Source organism: Polyodon spathula, chromosome 8, assembly GCF_017654505.1.
Source record: "Polyodon spathula isolate WHYD16114869_AA chromosome 8, ASM1765450v1, whole genome shotgun sequence".
NCBI lineage: Eukaryota > Metazoa > Chordata > Actinopteri > Acipenseriformes > Polyodontidae > Polyodon > Polyodon spathula.
In genome coordinates this window covers 22,987,247-23,010,346 of record NC_054541.1, presented here as the reverse complement: position 1 = coordinate 23,010,346, position 23,100 = coordinate 22,987,247, and the positions used below count along the sequence as shown (strand labels likewise).

The 23,100-nt window shown below is 37.0% G+C and overlaps 1 protein-coding gene across 1 annotated transcript in view; it reads left to right on the top strand.

The window, feature by feature from the left end:
• The window catches only part of atp2b1a (ATPase plasma membrane Ca2+ transporting 1a), a 71,132-nt gene that overhangs the window by 2,894 nt on the left and 45,138 nt on the right, over positions 1-23,100 (top strand). The window contains 1 exon segment of the mRNA XM_041257208.1: positions 20,159-20,585. Within this exon segment, the coding sequence (XP_041113142.1) occupies positions 20,363-20,585 (223 nt within the window). The 5' untranslated portion in view covers positions 20,159-20,362.

The window sequence follows — 23,100 nt, the reverse complement described above, 5'->3', positions numbered from 1 at the left end:
CAGGGTTATGAAAATGCATACGTAGGTAGATGCCTATGGGCAGAGTACCAGACTGGTGGTACTTTGGTGAAAAAGTTCAGTTTGGCCACAAGACTAGATCTTGTGAAAATATTGGACAATTTTCAAAACTCTTGTCGACAAAAACGACTTAAGATGGAGATCTGACAATGTCAGCAGATTGCGCAAGAATGGCCTATAAAAAAAACCAAAAAAAAAAAAAAAAAAAAAAACCCTGTTGAAACAAAATCAATTGGACGGTTGGTTTGCCCACTGCGTTGGATTTGCGCAAAATATTCAAAGATCTCCTTGTCTGAAACTGCAATGTTGATCGGCACCAAAATTGTTACATTTACTCATGACAGCGTCCTTTCTACGTTTTGTAAAATCCCTTCTTTTTCGTTAAACATGGATGCAACGAGCAAAACAATAATTTCACGACTGCTATATTTCATATATTAAAGTATAAATCTATGCTGCAATACACTACAAACATGAAACGGAGTATTATAGTTGTGGGTACTGTGGATTTAAAAATGACGTTTTTTGATCACATGGTTTGGCGGCCATATTGATAATTGAAAAAACAACTTATGACCCATAACAAGAACAGTGTTATTCAAAGATGTTGTCTGAAACTGCAATGTTGATCGGCACCAAAATTGTCACGTTTGCTCAGGACAAGGTCCTTTCTAAGTTTTGTAAAAGCCCTGCTTTTTCGTTAAACATGGATGCAGTGAGCAAAATAACAATTTCAAGAATGCTATATTTACATACATTCAAGATAAATCCATACTTCAATAGACTAGAGACATGAAACTGAGTGTAATAGTAGAGGGTAATGTGAAGTACTGTCGATTTTCAAAATGGCATGTTTTGGCCACACAGTTTTTTCGGCCATATTGTATACTCTTCAATGTTGGTACAGTTGTGCGGCCCATAATAAAGTAATAACCGCTAAAATCGAAAGCAGATTGGTCACATGGTTTAGCGGCCATATTGAAATTAACATTTACATTTTATCTCCTAGGGTGTGCCGATATGGTCAAAGTTATAATGGAAATCGTATAGGAAGTCGTATGTGCTCTATGAAAAAATGTCATCACCCGTGACCTTTGACCTCTCCAAAAGGTCAAACAAAAAACTGGCTCCTTGAACATCAGGGATCACAGTCATGGTTCATATGGAACACATAGGAAGTCATGTGCTTTATAAAAAAAATGTTATTACCCATGACCTTTGACCTCTGCCAAGGGTCAAACATGAACATTTCTGGTAAAAAAAAAAAAAAAAAAAAAAAAAGACCTTAAGGAGCACAGATACGGCAATCATTTATATTGAACACGTATAGGAAGTCATACATGTGCTATTAAAAAAAAAAATTATCACCCATAACCTTTGACCTCTGCTAAGGTTCAAAATCCACAAATTGGCTTATAGCTCCTCAGCTGTAACTAACACAGATCGTTGCACTTAAACTTCAGTGTAAGATTAGGCTCTGTACACGATACAACTGAAGTAGCCCATTAACTAATTATAGGAAAGGTAACAAGCTGCATCAGCGATTATTTGTGATGATTGAACCATGTTTTCTTTGGAAGCCTTTGTAGTTGCTAGCAACTCTAGTTTTGATCATATTTTTTGCTGCCTGTAACATTACAGCTACAAAAAAGAAAAAAATTGAAAATCAAAGCTGCTCCCACATTTCACGTTCAACTTTACACTAAAATATATTATCTTTAAGCCACAGAGCTGGACCAAAACATGGAGTACACTCTATTTTTACAAAATTCAGCTAATGACTCTTCTGTTTTAACTCTTCTGAATCAGCAATCCCAATGCACATGCGGACACATCCTCTCCCTTTGAATGCACTAGACCTATGTGCTGTGATTTAAAATAATACAATTCACTATCATAATTGATGATGAATTCCTCCACTTAGCTGTAAATTCAAAAAGATAGCTTTCTCAGTGATAAATAAGTTGATGGCCATGATATATCAACAGTATGTGCAGAATAGTATGGAGTATTGTGTAAGGAGGCTGTGTGGCCCAGTGGTTTAAAGAAACAGGCTTGTTACCAGAAGGTCCCCGATTCAAATCCCAACTCAGCCACCGACTCATTGGGTGACCCTAAGCAAGTCACTTAACCTCCTTGTGCTCCGTCTTTTGGGTGAGATGTTGTTGTAAGTGACTCTGCACCTAATGTATAGTTCATACACCCTAGTCTTGTTTCTTTTAAAGTGCTTTGTGATGGTGGTCCACTATGAAAGACACTATATAAAAATAAAGATGTTATAAGCATTAGCAGTAACATTTTTATTAGACTTTTTGATACGCAATTCTCCAGATATATGCACAAATGTCACAGATGAATAGATAATTGAACAGACTGACGCATCCATATATCCCCAGAATCTAGTGTAATACTCTCAAGAATGCTATCTGATGTTTATACCAAGTATCATAAGAATCAAATAAGTGGTTCTCCAGATATATGCAGAAATGTGTCAGTCCATAAATCCACCCATCTGTATCATGTCCTCTTATATCCCCAGAATCTGATATTCTGAATAATCAAAATAATGGCAATTTACATGACAATTGGATGACTGGTTTTCCAGATATACAGTATATATGAAAATGTGACATGTGACAAAGTGTTACTTACAGTAATTGCACCAGTTGTTGGCTTTAGGCAATATTAACAGGTGTTCTAGATCTTTGGTGTTAAGACGACTAGAACGCCTGCAGGATTGGGGCTCTCGGGACCATAGTTAGATATCCCTGGTTTAAACGGTAAACAAAATAAAATATTTTGGTTTTTTTCATTTTAATTTATACATATACCCCCTCTTTCCCCTCCTCAGTAAAAAAAAAAAAAAAAACATTTACATTGTTATTTTTATTTCCCCTATGCTTTAGACTTGCCCCACCTCTCCTCCAGTCCACTGCGTGATTAATCTTTAGCCAGTCAGAGAAGCAAAGGTGTTGGAACTAGGGGTGCCTGCAGCACCCCCTGGCTTTGCATTGCTTCCATCATATACAGGAGTGACAGTTTTGTTCAATGGCTTTCAGCACCCCCACTTTAAAAATGGTTCCAGTGCCACTGCAGAGAAGACTGGTAGAACGCAAGTGTAATACGTATAGATGTCGTTCGAGTCGGTAGAGATAAATCAAGTTCTAAATGTCTCTTTCAAAAATTAAAGATCTATTTTGAAAAAGTTGAGGACAATACTATAAAATGCACAGTTTGTTCAAATTTGCTAAGTTATCGCAGACGTTCCACGGGTATAATGCTCAATCATCCTCACTACCAGCTAGATGAAGACTGCCCAAGCATCGGCCCAGAATAACACAATTTGCTTGTCATCACTTTTGTGATCCGGTAAGGGCAGATAAAATATCTGATCTAGTAGCGTGAATTTGAACAGTACTTAACTGAACCCGATCCTGTTACTGACAGTAACCCACTCAACTGGTGGTCACTGAACAGTACAAGATACCTTCCTGTTCCAGCCACTTCTGTACCAATGGAGAGAATTTTCTTTTACTGCTGGGAATATTGCTACAAAAGTCAGAAATTCTTTGGAATGAGTCACAAGAGTACTTTTATTACATATAGATGTTATGAATCGTTTAACTGGTAAACGAACGGATATTTAAACACTTTTCACGTGTATTAATTTAAATGTAGATTTACGGCCTTAGTCTAACTAGCTTCCTGATTCTACTAAAAGCAGTCCTGCTAACTCAAAGAAATCATTTTTGTTAAGCTTCTAAATCTGATCTACAAATTGAAGACATTTTCTAACTAAAATCCAACAGACGGAATGCCTCAAACTTATTTAATATTCTAAAAACAAATAAGATGATGTGGATGTCAGACTTCACATTTTCATGTAGCCCATGGACAATAATGCCACAATTCTCAGTGCATTTCCATTAACATAAGAATTTCAGTATTTTTTGGAATATATATATAGTTCTGAAAAGTAATTATACTTTTATATAATACTTTGATATAAAAAGTAATGTAAACAGTTTACCTAGAATATTCCAAAGGCTAACATCATTTGGTGTGTAAACACACTTTACAGATAGTTATTCTATTCATGTACAAATGTTGACATAATTTCCACCCACGTGATTATTTAAGCAGATATAGCCATGTTTCTAGCCAGAAAACACTTTTCATTCAACTAGCGATAGTAGTGGGGGAACGGTTTATCTAGTGGACGTTGTACCCCTCAGGAAAAATGCACAATCATTATTTTTTTTTTGTATTTTGATTATTTTCAAATAGTGTTTGAGTGTAACTGAGTTTTATAGATAAGCTTTAAGTTCCAGTTTGTGGAAGTTGTTTTTCACTTTGATATAAGCCATGATCTGGACTATAGAGCTGGTGTAGTGTTAGAAAATGGTACAGCATCAGAATGTGGTGTGCATCCCAAAACTTGAATTGTGTAATGTCAGAATGTGGTACACGGTCAATTTTGATACATGTGCAATCAATCTGATGAGTGTTTTCCTATTGTCAGTAAGATGTACATTTACCATTAATTATACATCTTTTTTTTTTTTTTTGCAGAATTAAACTGGAAAGTCAATTGCAAAGTTGCACAAGTAAAAAGAAAAAATGTACAAAACCAATGTATTGCATATGATAAATATTTGCATACTATTTTCTTAATGGTGGCAAAATGAGAAGTCACCTTAAAAATGACTTGAAAGACTGGACTGGAAATGGTATACCTGAAAATAACACTACACCAGTAAGAAATTAGTTACTACACCTCTGACTGTAGCATTTACTAGATTGTGCTTCAGTTCATTTGATTTCAGACAGTGTATTTATCTTTTCTCATTTACACAAAAACCTTATATTTATGTATTTCCCCATTATGTAGGTTCATAATGGAATTAAAACATGAAGTTCACACAGACAGATTTCTAGTTTGACACTACACAGTGTACTGTTAATGTGTTTTCCCGGTCCTTAATAAATTATTTTCATTTTGGTAAATTAAGTGGTGTTAAGTTATTCTGTCGTGTTCAACCCTTCTGTCATGTCAGTCTGAGATACAATATCTGACACTTTGACGGTAACCAATTTTCAATTTGAGATTTTAGTGCCTAGTTCTACACTGAATTTGCCAGGTAAATTAATTGACGTTGCTTGCAAACAGTGACGCCGTGTGCTGAGAACAAGTGGGGATTAGAAGCAAAGCACAGAATATAGCGATTTATTGAAATGAATTAAGAAGCTCTAAAGGTATGATTTTATAATAAGGCTGGGGACAATGCCTAATTTATCACTATCGACTATCATTTTCCAAAAATGTAGATGCATTGATTTATCAATGTTATGAAAGAGTAAAAAATGACAAACAAAAAAACGCAGTAATACATGTGGAGCTGTGGATTACTGTGTAACATTGCTAGTATAGTAACACTTTAAAAATCTGTTTATGCATATAGTAATTAAATATATATTGCATTATTTTTTACCTTATTTGTGTTTGGTGGGGAGGTGGTCAGACCTGAGGGGACCAGAGAAGCTCGGCACTTAATGCAAGAAAATAATTGCAGATTCCAAATAATATATATCTATCACCCAAAAAAATAAAAAATAAAAACTTTTTAAACCCTTTCCACAAATGATGCACAGGCTTGATTATTGGTAGTTGTCAGATGGTATATTTCAGCGCTTTCATTTTGGTTTATTGGTTGCTTAGTTGTAGAAAAAAATAAAATCTAGTTTTTTGGTAAAAGATTTGCCATGTCGCAGGAACGAGTACCACCAACACAGCACTTTGATATGCAATCTCAGACTGTTCAACAAATATGACGTGTGGCGGGAGTTAGGATTAGTTTGTAGTTTATGTTTTGAAAAAAATGTTTTATAAATACATTTTCAGCTTTTTGGCACACTGGCCCATTTTCCTGGATTCATGAAACGGAAGCCATGTGCACTTTTATATATATATATATATATATATATATATATATATATATATATATATATATATATATATATATATATATATGGGACAAAAACCTTGTGTTTTTACCCTCCCCTTTGTGGGGCGGAACAAAAAAATGAGGGGACTACATCCCACTTTGTGCAGGGATGCACAAAATACATTTGAATAATTTTCCGTGTCAGACGTGGACCAGGGTGAACAGCAAGCATTTAAACAGCAACCTTAAGGAAATATATTTTACAAGAGAGGAGTAATTATTTGGAGAAATTAAATAATAGGAAACTGTAAAAAAAGCAATATTCACTGTTAGATTAACGAGTGTACTGATGCGAATAGGAATGAATTTGCATACAGTGTGTGACTAAACTAAAGTTTGATTGAGGGTAGCTTACATACAGAGTGAGTAAACAAGGAAGGAGAAGGGTTATTACCAGAAAGTGCAGTGAACATTTGTTCCTGTATTGTGTTGCCAATAAATATCACTTAAAGGACACACATGCCCTCTAGATAGCGGTAACCTTTATTTTATCTGCAACTAGCATGTAGTAAAGGACAGCTGACATCTGACAATCCAGAAGACAATTTGAGAATTAGGCCTACTGTGTGGTATTCTTTTCTACACTAGCAGTTTGCCAGTCCTAAATTGTTGTGACATAATTATATATTTACAAAACAGGCGGAGGGGATTTGTTCATCTGAATATTCTGCATTTTATTGCATCTGTTTATTGCGAAAATTGTAAAGATGTACTTGAGCTGATATCAGACAAAATAAAGGCTGAAAAACACTGGATTGCAGAAATAGTTCCATGATTATGACTAACCACAGGGGGAGGTTTCTTATTTCAAAAACATATCCATCTCTACTAAAGCATACATATTTATACGTACTGTATTTCTTGGTTTGTAATTTTTTTTTTCTCTTTGTAGCCACTTGGTTACAATTTAAAAAACAAACATTCCTAGCAGTCCTAAATTATATATTTCAGGGATCAATTTAGTAGTTATGTATTTGTTGTTGTTACATATTAACTCTATGGGTATGTGTCACAAAGACGGCCGGAGTGGGGGACGTCCGACCAGAAACAGAAAAATAAACAAAGAGAGAGGTGGAGTTTGGTGGAGCTGAGCGAATGCTTTCGCTCAGCATTTAATAAAATTATACAAGCAGAAAATAAAAGGTTGCAAAGACAAACAAGACACAGGACACGGCACTGGTAGCCAAAATAAACAGACAAACAAAACGGACTATACAGACAAAACACGGTGAGCTTCTTTTACTTTACGTTATTAGTTTTATTCTCTTTACCTCAGTCTCCAATCCTGTTCTCCACTCACCGAACACACACCCCGAGTGGGTGAAAACATGCAGCTTTTATGCAGCTGTACCAAGACTCAATTGCTAATCAGTCATTCAATTGGAGTCTTTGTACAACTGCACATGTATTAATAAAGTGTAATTCCCCATGCTCACATATTACTTTTTACTTGCACGTGAGGTGCTGTGCAATCCTTGTGCCTAAATACAAATATACATTTTAAACACTTGTGTTACACAGACCCGTTTTATATCCCATGTACCAATGACTATACACCAAAATTAACACACAACAGATAACAAAATACACACAGGGGCGGACACTTTGCCACAGTATGTCATATCCAGGCACTAATACGTTTCCTGAGAATAAAGGAAAATATTTTCCAGTAATTGTAAAGGGTACATAAGGACCTTTTTATTGTGTTACATGTTCCCATATTTACGTAAGGTGTGTGTATTTTGTGGTGGTGTTTTTTTTTATTTTTTTTACATTTTGACTGCTTTTTTTTTTAAACTTTTTAATTTCCTTCCCTGCGTAGAGGGCTTCATGTGTACCTGCATGGAACTCTCAGAACTACATTTCCAATCCTCCTCCTGCTCTCATGTAACAGAGATGGATTTACTAGTGAGCAGGAGGATGGTGGGAAATGTAGTTCTAAGAGGTCCATGCGGGTACATGGGAAGCCATCTTGGAGCAGGGAATGCAGTTTAAGTTTTAAAAAAGTGGTCAAAATGTAAATAAATAAAAAAAAAAAAATACACACATTACGTAAACAGCTGTAGCAAGGTCCTTGTGTACCCTTTTTAAAATGTTTTTGTGTTACGCAGAATGTCACATCCATAACGTTTGCTTTGCTTTTGTAAAACTTGTGTAATTATGTTTTTCTTCAAACTAAGATGCGTAGATTATACAATTTACAAAGTGGACCTTTTTAGAGTTTGCTCAAATTGGAATTATGGATGTGACCATTTCCAGGTTGATGAACACCTTATACTTTTGAGATATTGGCTGCTTAATTGATACACAAATATTCTATCATTCCCTTGGAAAAGTTGAAGTTCAATTGTGGTTATTGTTCAAGAACAGTGAACCCTTTTGTGGCATTTCTCATCCATGTTAGGGGAGCTTGTACAGTATGTACTTGTAAATCTGCCATCCCCACTTCTACATCTGCTAATCTCAAAATGTCAGCTTGCACCTTCATGTTTTCAATGTTATGGAAACTCCTCAGGCAAAATCTAAAACATCCTTCACTTTGACCTGTGATGTAAGATAGGTGTAATGTGACTGCTTTGTGGATTATAAAATCTAACACTTTGGCTTTGATTATATGTGATTCACTCTGAAGTTCAAATACAGGTGTTGTCCACTGAACTTTAACTGTTTTCAGTGCCACGTTGTTTTAGCCCTGTCTTTACAGTTCGTATACAGTTGTATCCTATGTTTTTCTCAATAAATTTCCATTACAGGTGGTGTCCAGTTGAAATTAACCATTTCATTACCAATTTTTATTTTTTTTAAAACCTTTTGGACATTGCAAATAGTTTTCACATGTTTTTTTACAAATCATTCGATCATTCTCCTTAGCAGATTCCTCAGGGATCAATGATGCCGGACCCTTTCTAAAAGGGTGGGGGTGGACATATTTATTTTGTGACTGTACTGATTTTGAACCAAGATTTCACAAAGTAAAACTGTAAAATAATCAGATTACAAAATGAAGCCATAGCAAAATGTTACACTTATTAAAATAAATCATTAAACTTATTAAATAAATAAATCAGCAGAACTTGCGCTTATTGGCACTGTAGTTCTAAACAACATTGAGGAGGTGATTGTATGTTTTCCCCCAGATAAGAGCCATCAACCAAAATTAGTCTTTTCCCCAATATCTTTGAGAGAAAACAGTATTGAAATGTTTTGAGAACCTAAATAGTTCACCTTGCAGTGTTGCTTTCATCTTGAAACAATGTACTCTACTGTCCAGACACAACTGGTTGTTCCAGATAGAGGCACAACCTATTAGTCAACTGTCCTTGTGTGTGGTTACATTTCGTGTGCAAGTGTCACATTCATAACTACCTAGAAGCAGTTGTCTTTCTATTACAGTATCCATAGGCAAAAAATAGAGTATACAGGCAACCAAGAATTCCCATATGGGAACCAGAGCTTTGCAATTAAACCAGCCAGCTTTTGCAATTGAACAATTATTTGAGTTTGGGGAAGCATACACTATGGATGACACAATATGAGTTGAAATACTGTAAAGAATAAACTACAAAGCATTTCTTGCTTCAAATCTTGTAAAATCTAAACTGGTTATCTGTTAAAGTGGTATAGTGTTCTATGCCATTCTTGTTTCATGGGAGCCTTTTTCACAGTCTGCATTTTCATTTGCATTTGCCATCTTACCTGATTGATTGTATTACCCTTTCTGTGACATGTGTAATATGTTTAAAACATTTGTTTGCTACTGTACACTTTCCCTATATCAATAGTTTATCGCCTTGTTTAATTCCTTACTTTTTGAAAGACTGAATTTCTAATAAGGTATTATTCACTCCATATTTATAGTAGTTTCAAACGTGGAGTTTCCATGCGGGCAATTTACATGTGAAATGGCGGTGCATGTTTGGGAAAATTACTCTTAAGTAAAGTTTGTGGCTGCAAAAAACGGCCAAAGAGATGGATAGGGTAAATCTCCTTTACTTGTGTAAAGGACGAAACGTGAGGGGAAAATCCATGCCCAGAGTCACATGGAAACCCGCATTTTAATATGTAAATATTAATGAGCATGTTTATCCTTAAGTGGCATCACTATATATATCGCAAGGGAGCTGGTCAGTTGTTACTGTGGATTCCAAGACAGCAGAAAGTATGGCTGATGGGCGGTTTTATGGTTAGCAGTGGTGTAGTTCACCTTAATGATAATAATGATGGTAATGTTTTTTAAATTGTTTTTACTGTGTCTGGCCTTTCATGTTGTATCTCTTACCCGTGTTAAAGCAGCTGTTTGAGAATATCCTCACAACTTCACTAGTAATCTTCAAAAACAGCATGATTACTTTACGCTTAGCTAATTTACATATCAACCCCCACCTTTCCCCATCATTTGAATGACGTCAAGTGAAAAGCCTGGTTTTCTCAAGCAAAATAAACTGAATGAATGGAAACCCCAAAAAGCATTTTACTCAAGCAAATGACTCAGCTAAAAAAAAAAAAAAAAAAAAAAAAAAAAAAAAAAAAAAACTCCACCAAATTCAGTCTAATACAGCAGTACATCAGTTTCCTTCATAATGTAGGTTATTTGTTTTACAGCCCTTTTGGAAGTTGTATGTGTGCATATTGTTGTTGTTAAGTCTTCCAATGCATTGCACATATTGGCAACAGACTTTAAATCTAATGTTGGCAGTGGAAGTAGCCTATAATATATTACATTACTTGCCAGGCTGTTTGTTTTTACTAGTCATTTATGTAAGTCCTTGCTGAATTAAGTTCTGTCAGATGTGTTGAGGGTGTGTACTTCCATAATTTGTTTTAGTTCACTGATCCTTCACTAACTCGACTTTTAATGACATGCATCACTTCAAATTTGGATACATGTATACCATAGACCACCTACACTTAAAGTAATTCAACACCCACATTACTTTTAACATTTAACTATGGCATTTTAGAAATAAAATAAAGCGGATGTGTAATGGAATTTATCTTGCAGAATATTGTAGCCAAGAGTATTACTGGTGTATTGCAAGCTGGAAAAACTTCAGTTACAGTATAATGAATTTAAAAAAAAAAGCAACATTGAGAAGCCACTTGAGTTACCGTATAGCCCCCAGGGAGCTTTCTCCTGAAATTAGTTTCCTCTGTACCAAGATTCCTTAGGCTATTTTGCTGGTACATGTTTTTGGTATACCCATATGCAGCTACTGTATGTAGCATGACATTTTAGCGTTTCTTTGGGATGAACATTCTTATAAAAGAGATGTTTACCCCAAAACATATCGTTCTCAGTGTAAAAATTGCAGCTATCTTTAAAAATGTATTTTTACTAAAGGTATTTTTCATTATGGTTATGTACATATAGTAGACCAAACTCAAATACTGTGTTCAAAGTGGCATGCAGCCCCATAGCCATGTGACCTAAAAGAGAATCATTTGTTACCACATCCTGTAAGTGAGTCAACGCCCAATTCATGGGTGTTGTGACGTTGGGTGTTGAAATTCTTTTAGAGCTGGGTACTTTTTTTGTGGTACAGTAGTAAGGAGGGAGAGTTCACACAATATAAACCCTTTATAATGTATGTGCTGGGTTACTTTGCATTAAATGCAAACGGCAGAAGGCTTATTGCTAATATTATGTGCATATTATTGTATTCTGCAAATTGAGTATGCAACCATAGTTTTCAAATAAATGTTATCAATACAGGAAGCAACTCATGAATTGATAGCTAGCTGTCTCATCTGATGCTAGAAATCTATAAGCACAGTAAGAAAAACATTCCTTGCAGCAGCCAACCCTACTTTGGTGCAGATTACCTAGTTAGAAAAAATCTACAATTACTGCAGCAGATCGTGTACAATAATTTAGTATTCTACTGGTGGCAAACTATTTTGTACAACCTGCAGCCTTTCTTTGGATCACATACGTCTAGCTACGATCCAGCGGCATTTAGACTCAGACAGCAATCAAAACCGAAAAAGTTTGCGGATAGTGCGTTGCTACAAAACAAAAGGTAAAAAAAAATATTCTGAAGTAGTAGTAATGTTAAAGTCTCTCAAAACAGATGGCTACAGTTGGGACTGATTTTTAAAACAAAATAGATTAACAAAGCAGGTTACTCCTGATCTATGCATCATCATCCTGTATTTGTTCACAGACACATGTTCTCAGTAACTTTTAGAAGCAACAACACAGATTATGTTCTTGACAGTAAGTTAATGTATACAAGACATGTTTTTTTAATTTCATGAACTATTCGATTTCATAAAAATATTGATTTGTTTTGTGGGGTCCCAATCGATAAATTAGATTGTTTTTAAAGCCTACTTGTTGCAGTAGATATTTGCATCTTACAACGCTTTGAGAAACTACAGTACATGCCACGATGTTTAACGGCCTGCCCTTGTACATATGTGACGAGGAAAATGATACATGTTGGGTTTGTCTTTCTATTTTGTCTGCGCTTAACTTCTTTGCTAAGTGCATAGACCATACCTTCTGATAGAAAGTCAGAAATACAAATGTCATTGAACAGTAGGTTAGGAAGATGCAAGGAATTACAGTTGGACTGATTCTGAGCCCTCTGCTATAGTTTGGTTGAATGATCAGTAAGATGCCATTATTTTGCTATTTACTCAATTTTGTTATCCTTTGTGGCTGACAGGTACTGTATGCAGTTCCGGTAATGCAGAGTACTGTAGCATGTTAATGTGAAATCTTGGTCTTTTACACAAGCTTTGAATGTTTTCCATTTAGAGTACTTTACTACCACATGACTAATATTCCCTAATATAGTGCAGTAGGTGTCATTAAACATCATTGAGGGAAAAAAAAAAGAAAACTATTAAAACCACAGGGCTTTGCAAGTATCTTTTACAATAAGACCATATTCTGTGTCCCGTTTATGGGTTGATTATTGTTTTTGATGATAACATTCTAAGATAAAGGTCTTGTGTTTGGGAAAGATTAAAAGCTGTTATCATCACTAGAGTGATGATAAGTCACAGTCACCTGTGTTAGAGTCCTGGAAAGTTTATTTCCTTTTTGACCTCTCCCATTTTAAAAAAATAAAATAAAATTAATGAACAGTTAAATAATTTTGCAACCTATTGGTCATAGTGCTACTGTACAGTATGTGGCCAGTGTAGTCTGCCCTCCTTAGTGTTTTTTTAGTCTTTTATAAATGGAGAGACTTAACTATTTTAGTCTGAAACCTCTCTCATTTCTCTCTAGTTTACTCAATTCATCGACAGTAACTGGTACATAGCTGGACGGAGTATTTATTGTGGGTATTTTCCAGTACCTTAAGACAACTCTGCTAGGCTTCAGTTTGAGAAGTACTGTAAGCAGCACATAGAAAACATATAGGACATGGAATGATTATTCCTGCTGTACAGTTTTTATTCACTACAGACTGCTTTGACACAGATTAATTTCAGACCCTGTTTATGGCATCTTTTCAGCCGTCTCTAGATAGCAGCTTGAGCTCACTGTCAATTTCAGCAGTACACCAGTGGATTGGAATGTAAGCAAAGACATATTCGAAACTAGTCCTGGAAGCATGCTGTTCCACTTAGGTGGAATAACAAATGTATCCCGCGTTGGATATACCCCTTGTAGTTGAGTAACCTGAGGATAGTTCTGTGGGTCATGGATTCAAATTGATATAGCATAACAGTGTTGCAGAAACCTTGAATACTTGGTTTGAAGCAGTAGACTACTTGGAGTTTTCTTTGGTTGAGTAGGAGAATTCAGGCCTTGTTTTCAAAAAAGGTAATACAGTAACTAAGTTACATATTTGCAGAATATAGTTTCAAGCACTGCTAGAATAAAGATGGTGTTGCACAGAGGTGGCTAAAAATAAAATTCCATCTGCAATCCAGAAATAGGGATCCCTGGAATTGCTGTCCTTGAAGGCAAGTGAAGAAGTCCTGTCATGCAAAAAAATGTAGTTTGCCAACAGCTACTGGAAGCATTGCCTTTTATTGAACAACGGAGAACAAACTGGTGTGTTGAATTTCGGGACACTGCCCCTTGACCGGATACTTCAAACAACTCCTGTATTGTATCTCTTTATTTTGAGATCAGAATTGTTGAACACCACTTCATCAGTCTCATTTTCAAAGTACTTAACATGGATTATAAAGGTTCACTTTAATTTATTGTAATTCCATGCTGTTTCTTTGCACATTTATTTAGAAGTGGCAGGTTAAACATTAAGTAAACTTTCCAGTTAAACTGGTCTTTTCAGCTGCTTGAAATTCCTTTTAACAGTACCTGAAGCAGGTAGATCACTTCAGATACTCACTTGACTGATCAAGGAAAGAGTTAAAAGAAAATATTTTCCTGTGCTACAGTAACATGGTAGCTATGTCTGTTCTGAGTCACTGATCACAATGATTTTCCACTGTTGTGACAAGTGACCTGCTCTGCAACCTGAAACTCATGCTTCGCAAACGTTTGCTGTTCGCTCATCTTTGGTTTGGACACTTGTATCAGAAACACTGAAAAAAGCTAAATGTGAAGGAGGAGCAATCGCTATTCTTTAATTCCTGTGTGGAAATGTGGTGTATTTTTACATCATTGGAAGTGGATCTATATCCCTTTTCTGAAATCAACCACCTATACTTCAGTTATTGCTGCCAGTCAAATTGAGATTAATGGTTTCGTTCCAGCACAACTGTTTGTACAGTAGTCATACTGTCTACGCCACATAATTTAGTGTAGCTATAATCGATTAAGTAACAGATTTTTTTTAATGCACTACTTTAAGTTACACCACAAAACTTTTTTTTTTGTGAATTCCAGGGTATTGAAGCAGTGACATTTTTGGAATTGTTGGGTAGTTATTAAAACAATTCAGTTCAGGGTCTGGCTGCTTTTAGCAAAAGCATGGTTAGAGGTGTGTGGTGTGGTGTTCTTTTTTTAATTTTTTTAAATACCTCAGATTGCAAAACACTGTACTGTATAACCCTTTCAAGTCCGACATCATCAAAAAGACGTCAAACGCATGTCTCCAGAAAAAGCAGAGAAACCCTTTCAATGGCAGAGTGAGACAGATGGGAGCCAAATTAAGCCGAAAAAAGGGGCGTAACTGAGCAATACACAGGCCCTGCACCACAGAGATAACATGGACACAAAGAAAGAAGTTAGCTGCTTCCACATCCAATGGTCAAAGAATATCATGGACATTTGCAGAGCTCTTTGATGTTACAATAAAATAATGACTTAGATCACATTATTGAGGAGTTTGATGATAAAACGAATGATCAGGAGAGGATTTATCAGTATGCACGACTATGAAGAGATGTGAAAAATACAGAGCACAAGGGGTGGGGCTATGGCTATGGAGATGCAGTACTGAGTGTCCTTTTGCCATGTCATTGCCAATTTCTTTTTACCCCGATTTTTCTCCCCAATTATCTGTTTCCCCGGCTCGCCGCTCGCAACCTCCCTGCCGACTCGGAACGGAGGCTGGAGCACGCGTCCTCAAACGCGCTCCTGCCAATCCGTCATTTTACACACTGTGGATCCACAGCGAGGCTATACCTATAGTTCCGGAGGACAGCACAGATCTGGAGGCTCCACTGCAGAACCACAGGCACCCTATCGGCCGCAGGGGTCACTGCTGCGTGGTGAGCCGTGGATTCCCCTGCTGACCTAAGCCCTCCCTACCCGGGCAGCGCTCTGCCAATTGTGCACTGCCCCCTAGGAACTCCCGGTCACGGTTGGCTGTCACATAGCCTGGACTCGAACCTGCGATCCCCAGGCTATAGGGCACATCTAGAACATAAGAACATAAGAAAGTTTACAAACGAGAGGAGGCCATTCGGCCCATCTTGCTCGTTTGGTTGTTAGTAGCTTATTGATCCCAAAATCTCATCAAGCAGCTTCTTGAAGGATCCCAGGGTGTCAGCTTCAACAACATTACTGGGGAGTTGATTCCAGACCCTCACAATTCTCTGTGTAAAAAAGTGTCTCCTATTTTCTGTTCTGAATGCCCCTTTTTCTAAACTCCATTTGTGACCCCTGGTCCTTGTTTCTTTTTTCAGGCTGAAAAAGTCCCTTGGGTCGACACTGTCAATACCTTTTAGAATTTTGAATGCTTGAATTAGGTCGCCACGTAGTCTTCTTTGTTCAAGACTGAACAGATTCAATTCTTTTAGCCTGTCTGCATATGACATGCCTTTTAAGCCCGGAATAATTCTGGTCGCTCTTCTTTGCACTCTTTCTAGAGCAGCAATATCTTTTTTATAGCGAGGTGACCAGAACTGCACACAATATTCAAGATGAGGTCTTACAAGTGCATTGTACAGTTTTAACATTACTTCCCTTGATTTAAATTCAACACTTTTCACAATGTATCCGAGCATCTTGTTAGCCTTTTTTATAGCTTCCCCACACTGCCTAGATGAAGACATTTCTGAGTCAACAAAAACTCCTAGGTCTTTTTCATAGATTCCTTCTCCAATTTCAGTATATCTCCCATATGATATTTATAATGTACATTTTTATTTCCTGCGTGCAGTACCTTACACTTTTCTCTATTAAATGTCATTTGCCATGTGTCTGCCCAGTTCTGAATCTTGTCTAGATCATTTTGAATGACCTTTGCTGCTGCAACAGTGTTTGCCACTCCTCCTACTTTTGTGTCGTCTGCAAATTTAACAAGTTTGCTTACTATACCAGAATCTAAATCATTAATGTAGATTAGGAATAGCAGAGGACCTAATACTGATCCCTGTGGTACACCGCTGGTTACCACACTCCATTCTGAGGTTTTTCCTCTAATCAGTACTTTCTGTTTTCTACATGTTAACCACTCCCTAATCCATGTACGTGCGTTTCCTTGAATCCCAACTGCGTTCAGTTTGAGAATTAATCTTTTGTGCGGGACTTTGTCAAAAGTTTTCTGGAAATCTAAATAAACCATGTCATATGCTTTGCAATTATCCATTATCGATGTTGCATCCTCAAAAAAATCAAGCAAGTTAGTTAGGCACGATCTCCCTTTCCTAAAACCATGTTGACTGTCTCCCAGTACCCTGTTACCATATAGGTAATTTTCCATTTTGGATCTTATTATAGTTTCCATAAGTTTGCATATAATAGAAGTCAGGCTTACTCTGCATGAAGCGCCTTTGCTGGATGCGCCTCTTGGGAGCCCCCGATGCATGCTGTGCCTTTTTAAACCTGTTTTTCTCTGGGCGGGGGGGATTTTTTTAAACCGCATGTGTAAAAATAAACGTGTGAAAATAAATTAGACCTGACACGCCTGACAAGAGCTGAATAAATGGACCACTAAGGGTTAAAGATAGTACCTTTTGGCACTTGGTTGTTTGGCACACTTAAATGACAGAATATGGATTCTTGCAATCTTCTACAGAAAGCCTTTGAAGATATTAGTAACACTTTAATCGCTACCAAATCATAATTAATTGTGAAGTGAGATTGTGAAAAGTGTTAATTCATGCATGAATTCATGCCTTACATGTGGTGATTTGTTATAAAGGAACATGGAATGAATACAGGTAATCAAATCCACATGAATTAACAAGGCTGAATTCAAAATAAATTACTTCAGAAGAGGAAGTGCATATGATATTCAGGTGTTATTCCTCTGGTCTTCAACTGGAATGAATTCTGAATGTGTGGCCATTTTCAAAGTGTTACCGATTATGTCTACTGTACAGTGCTGTGTTTTTCAGGAATACCTTATTACTTCAATTTGCGCCGCCCTTGTATTGACGCCGCAGTCACATCAGCTTTATAATAGAGGCTGCCCTCGAATAAACGGCGCTATCAATAAAGAAACATTTTAAGGTATTTTCTTCTCCACCTACTAAAAAAAAGAGTAATCAAACAAACACGCAACACTGATTATGTAGATGTAACAACCCCGAAGAGACAGGATACTCAATCTAGCACATAAATTACAAACGAATTCGCGCACACATAGTAAGCACATTTTATTTTATTGTAGTACGGTTCTGAAAGAAAATGCAAGATAAGCTACGTACAGAACAGCAGTCCTCCTGAAGTTCTTATAGGTGGTTTTGTTTTGTAATTCCCGTACAAATAAAAACGATGTGCTTACTATCTATGAGAAGATTTATTTTCGGTTTCTCTTGCAGATAAATTACAAATAAGCAAGTTGCAGTGAGAAAAAAAAAAGTAGGATATACTGTAGTTTTTACAGAAATCAAGTTGCTATTCTGAGGTAATTTTTAGTGTAGAAAAACATCTACATCTCACTCTTGGACTTAACTGCCACACCAGCATTATACTGCCCCTTAACAATGAATACACACACCCGATTCTCTGGTACAGTACTCCTCTTACCTTCCAACTCTCACCTAATAGGCTCTCAGTAACTGTCACCGATAAACGTACTGTAGTCAAAGTAGGTTCACCACACATGCTGCTACATACAGGTAGGCTGCCGTATTACAGAAAATAGCAACCGCAATACTTCTAAAATGTCATAAATCACGTAATAAAGTATTGCATCGCTAGAAAATTGTAGTAGTATTAATAAAGGCTGCCCTCGTTTAAGAGCCGTAGTCATTTTGATCAATTTAAAATAAATGCCGCGGTGTCAAATTGAAGTAATACGGTAAAATGTGATCAACTTTTGTAATGCAATTTCATATCCTGTCAGCTCCAAGCAAGTGTCACTGGAAGCACACCCTGTCACTTTACTCTAGATCTAACCCCAGACAATGCAAAATAGAACAATAACGGCAGTTCATTTGGGACTATGTGGTACTTTAGCCTTCCCAAAGTGGCCATGAACAATGCTCGAATGCATGACAAATGCAACTTCCAAAATCCACGGATACTGAAATGCTTTGCTTGATTATTGGCGATCTCATCAACATCTATCTAAAAATATATTTGGGTGAATTTTTGGAGGGGAGGGGGGGGGGTGGCTTTAAACTAAAGCGTTTCACAAAATTTGGAAGAGTGGTACCTAAAGTTCTTACAGCAATACTAACTTTTTAGGACCCGCATCCCCTACAGAGTAAAGTGTTGGGCTGTCTGGCAACTTGCCATAAGTGAGATAGGTACTACTGGTGTTTGTTTTCCTGAAAGCCCTATTCATTGTGAGGCAAACAAGGTGCTACGCGTAGTGGTAATATCTAAATTGAGCCCAGGGTGATTTTTCACTTGAGGTTGACCTTTGCCAGGTCACAGATCAAAGGGGTAAAAAAAAAAAAAAAATCAGCATTTCTGAACTCTGCGGCCCCGAAAACCCCCAGATGAATTCTTCTTGCAAAATCTGAGACGGTCAGTTGGAGTGGAATGACCCTGGTTTGATCAGTGGTTTAACTTGGAGTGGGCATTAAAAGGGAATTTGGTATATTACCCCTTAATGTACAGTAGTTCTCATTTGAAACATTAACATTTTATTATTATTTATTTATTTCTTAGATGCCCTTACCCAGGACGACTTACAGTTAGTGAATTCATTATTAGTGAATTCATTAATTAAAGAAATCAAACGTATGTCAACCAGTCAAATGCCACAGTATCATCCAGTAAGATAGTATGATACCGACTTAGGATTCTATAGTGTTTGATCCAAGCAGCTGAATGGCCATGTCTTGTGTCATCTTGCTAGGTGCTGTGATACTATACTGGTTCACACGGTGTTCCTCAAGTTAGTCCTGATATTCGTCTTCAAAGTATACCATTTCATATTGAACAAGTGCCAGTATCTGGTAGTACATATACCCATGCTATTTTTAGAGCGCAGCTGTAGCTTTGTTTTTCTCCTTTGAGTAGTATACTCACCTGGTGGTGGTTGTTTTATAATTTTACTTTTATTAAGGGTATTCCTTTTGGACATGTAAGCTCATTTCAAAATAGGCCCTGTCCCTTTGCAACTATATGTTGAAAAAGTTATTATGCCTCAGGATAATTTGGACAGGACATGTGGTCAAGGCCAGTATCCACAAACCATCTCAATCTGTGATCTAAGGTTTACATCTCAATTGGAGGACCACCACTTCTAACATCCCCCCCCCCCCCCCCCCCCCCCCCCCCCCCCCCCCCCCCCCCCCAGACTTGGGTATATTACCTGTGACCTTGTTGTAACTTCAACTTTTTCTTTCTCTTTCCTCAGATCATTGTAGATCCAGCAGAGCAGTAAAAACACATCTGTCAATATGGAAGAATAGTCCTGACAGTTGAGAAAATGGCTGTGAATTTGTCCACATTATGCATCCCGCCAGCTGATAGTCTGCATCTTTGAGGGACTCGTGCTGGAAATATTTGTTTTACGTTTACTAAGGATTTTTTTTCTCCATTGTGGAAGGACGTTTTCTTCATGACAAGTGTTGTACGTAGGCCAGGAGAAATGGCGAATAATTCATACAGTGGTGTGAAGAACTCTGTGGCAGAGGCCAACCATGATGGAGAGTTTGGTGTCACAGTTAAAGATTTGCGAGATCTTATGGAACTACGGGGAGCAGAGGGATTACGTAAAGTAGAGGAGTGTTATGGAGATGTTTCAGGACTTTGTTCAAGGTTGAAAACACAACCTGTTGAAGGTAACTATGAACTTTCTTTATACAAAATTGTTTTTAATAGTTTGAGTTTATAACTAACTACTTTGTTTTGTTGTTTGTCAAGCTGAGGCTCAAATCTGATGCTTATCACTTTTGTATTATACTCATTACGAAGTACTGGTACATAATGGTGTTCTGAATTTTAGAATGTAATCCATTGTTCATAGGTTTAATTAAGGAATAGTACAAAAGATGTGCCTGTAGTCCCCTTATCCTGACATTCCCAATTTGCCAGCATATTGTCACCTTGGAATCAAAGTTACAATTGGTTTCCTGGGAATTCATCAAAGCGGTCATCATGTTGGTAGCAAACATATTCAGATCCCATCACATTGAAAAAGTAGCCCTGTATTGTTTGACCTCCACAGGCACAATATGATTTGCTGTGTAGAAAGTTAGTACACAAGGGAATTCTTTGGGTTGTTAAATACTAATTTCTTCCTAGCAGCTTAGTGTTGTATGGTATAACCATAAGCATGTTCAGTCTGTTATTGGGTCAAGATGGCTGATTTTTGTGATGGGCAGAAAAATGTCACAGTACATCTAATATCCTGGTATCGGCTATCCAGTATGTACAGTTATACATAATGAGTACAACTGTTACACTACTCAGAGTAAATTCATGGTAAAATCATACTTTTACACTGATGTAACATTTTATAAGTGGGACTTTTTTTTTTTTGGTTCATGTTCTATTTTAGTTTGAGTTCAGTCCCACATACTATATACAGTAAGCTGCAGAGCAAATTTCCTGTACGATAAGAGAAGCCACTTATTAACCGTGCATCAGCTCTTTGTTAGCCACAACATTTTTTTATTTATCTACAGTTTGTGTCTTGCTGCTGCATGTAGTTTACGTATAGTAGGTGACAACTTCACTGGGTCTTTTGCAATTCAAAAGAAAAAAATAGTATATCCGTAATGATCTGCCTTTCAGAATGCGGTACCACACTCGGCAGCTATTATTCTTGCAGTTTGTTTTTGGTACCCTTTCTGTGAGCATAAATATAAAATATATCCCCGGAAGTCAGTGGTGAGCCACTGGGCAAGCACATGTAGGGTTCATGTTGAACCCGACAAACAGGTATGTGGCTCTTTTGTTTCCCTTCTGTTCTTAAGCAGAAAAGACCATATTAAATCTAGGTGTTTTGCAAAGGAACTTCTGGTTAAAAAGAAAGCATCTTGCATTGAAGAGGCAGCGGATTGTTCTGGTGCAGACAAAGTTTGCCGGAGCCGTTAAATGAAAACAGTGCAGAATGTACCACACCGACAACAGCAGTGAATGGAAAGGCAAAAAGATACATTTCAGCCAAACAACGGGTTGAAGATTTACCCTTGGCTGGAGTTTAACAGTGAAATGAGTTGTTCAGTCTGCAGTCCTATGCAACTGTAAAGTTTGCTAGCCACTGTTACAAAACATCTATATCGCATTATTGAGACATTCAAGTGGCACTACATACCCAACCTTGAAAAAGAAAAGCTTGGTAGAAACTTCGTCAGGCAATGGCAAAAGCAATGGATAGTGCTCGGTCTCAGTGAATGGCTGTTAGGTCTCCTGAAAGTAGCTTATTTTAAAGCAACACCAGAATGAATGATGATGCAGATTTTATATATATATATATATATATATATATATATATATATATATATATATATATATATATATATATATATATATATATTAGTACCAGTCAAAAGTTTGAGTACACTTGCTGGAAACTAGGTTTTTTTTCATAATTGACAATGTTTTACGTCATATACGTTTCTGTAAATACTTGAAAATGAAAACACATATTACAATATACAAAAAAAAAAGAGGAGTATCAAACCAATGTTAAAGAAAATTGAAAATTGTCTCATCTTGGATAGTTCTTGCACAACTTTGAGGGGTGTTTGCAGGTCATTATTTTGCTGAAGAATGAAGGACTGCCCAACTAGCCGTAATCCTGATGGAATGGCATGCCTCAAGTATGCTATGATAGCCTTGCTGGTTGAGCTTGCCATGGACTTGGTAAAGATCACCAACTTTGACACCTGCAAAGCAACCCCAGACCATGACACTGCCTCCTCCATGCTTGACAGTGGGAACCACACACATGCAGAACTCATGTGCTCACCCTCTCTGACCCAAACATTTCAAATTTTGACTCATCGGTCCATAAGACCGACTTCCACTCTTTAAATGTCCATTTTCTGTGTTTTTTTTGCCCAGGCAAGTCTCTTCCTCTTATTCTGCACTCATAACAATGGTTTCTTTGCAGCAATTCTTCCAATTAGGCAAGCTTCACATAATCTCCTCTGCACAGTTTATTTGAAACATCTGTACTTCTAGTAGCATTTAGCTGAGCTTGTATTTCAGGGGCAGTTAATCGCCGGTTTCACAGACTTTTGACTCGAAATAACTTGTTTTCCAATTCTGAAGTCACCCTTGGCCTGTCTGACCTTGTTCGGTCCTCATGAGTGCCAGTTTCTTCAAATCGTTTGGTCTTGGCTACGG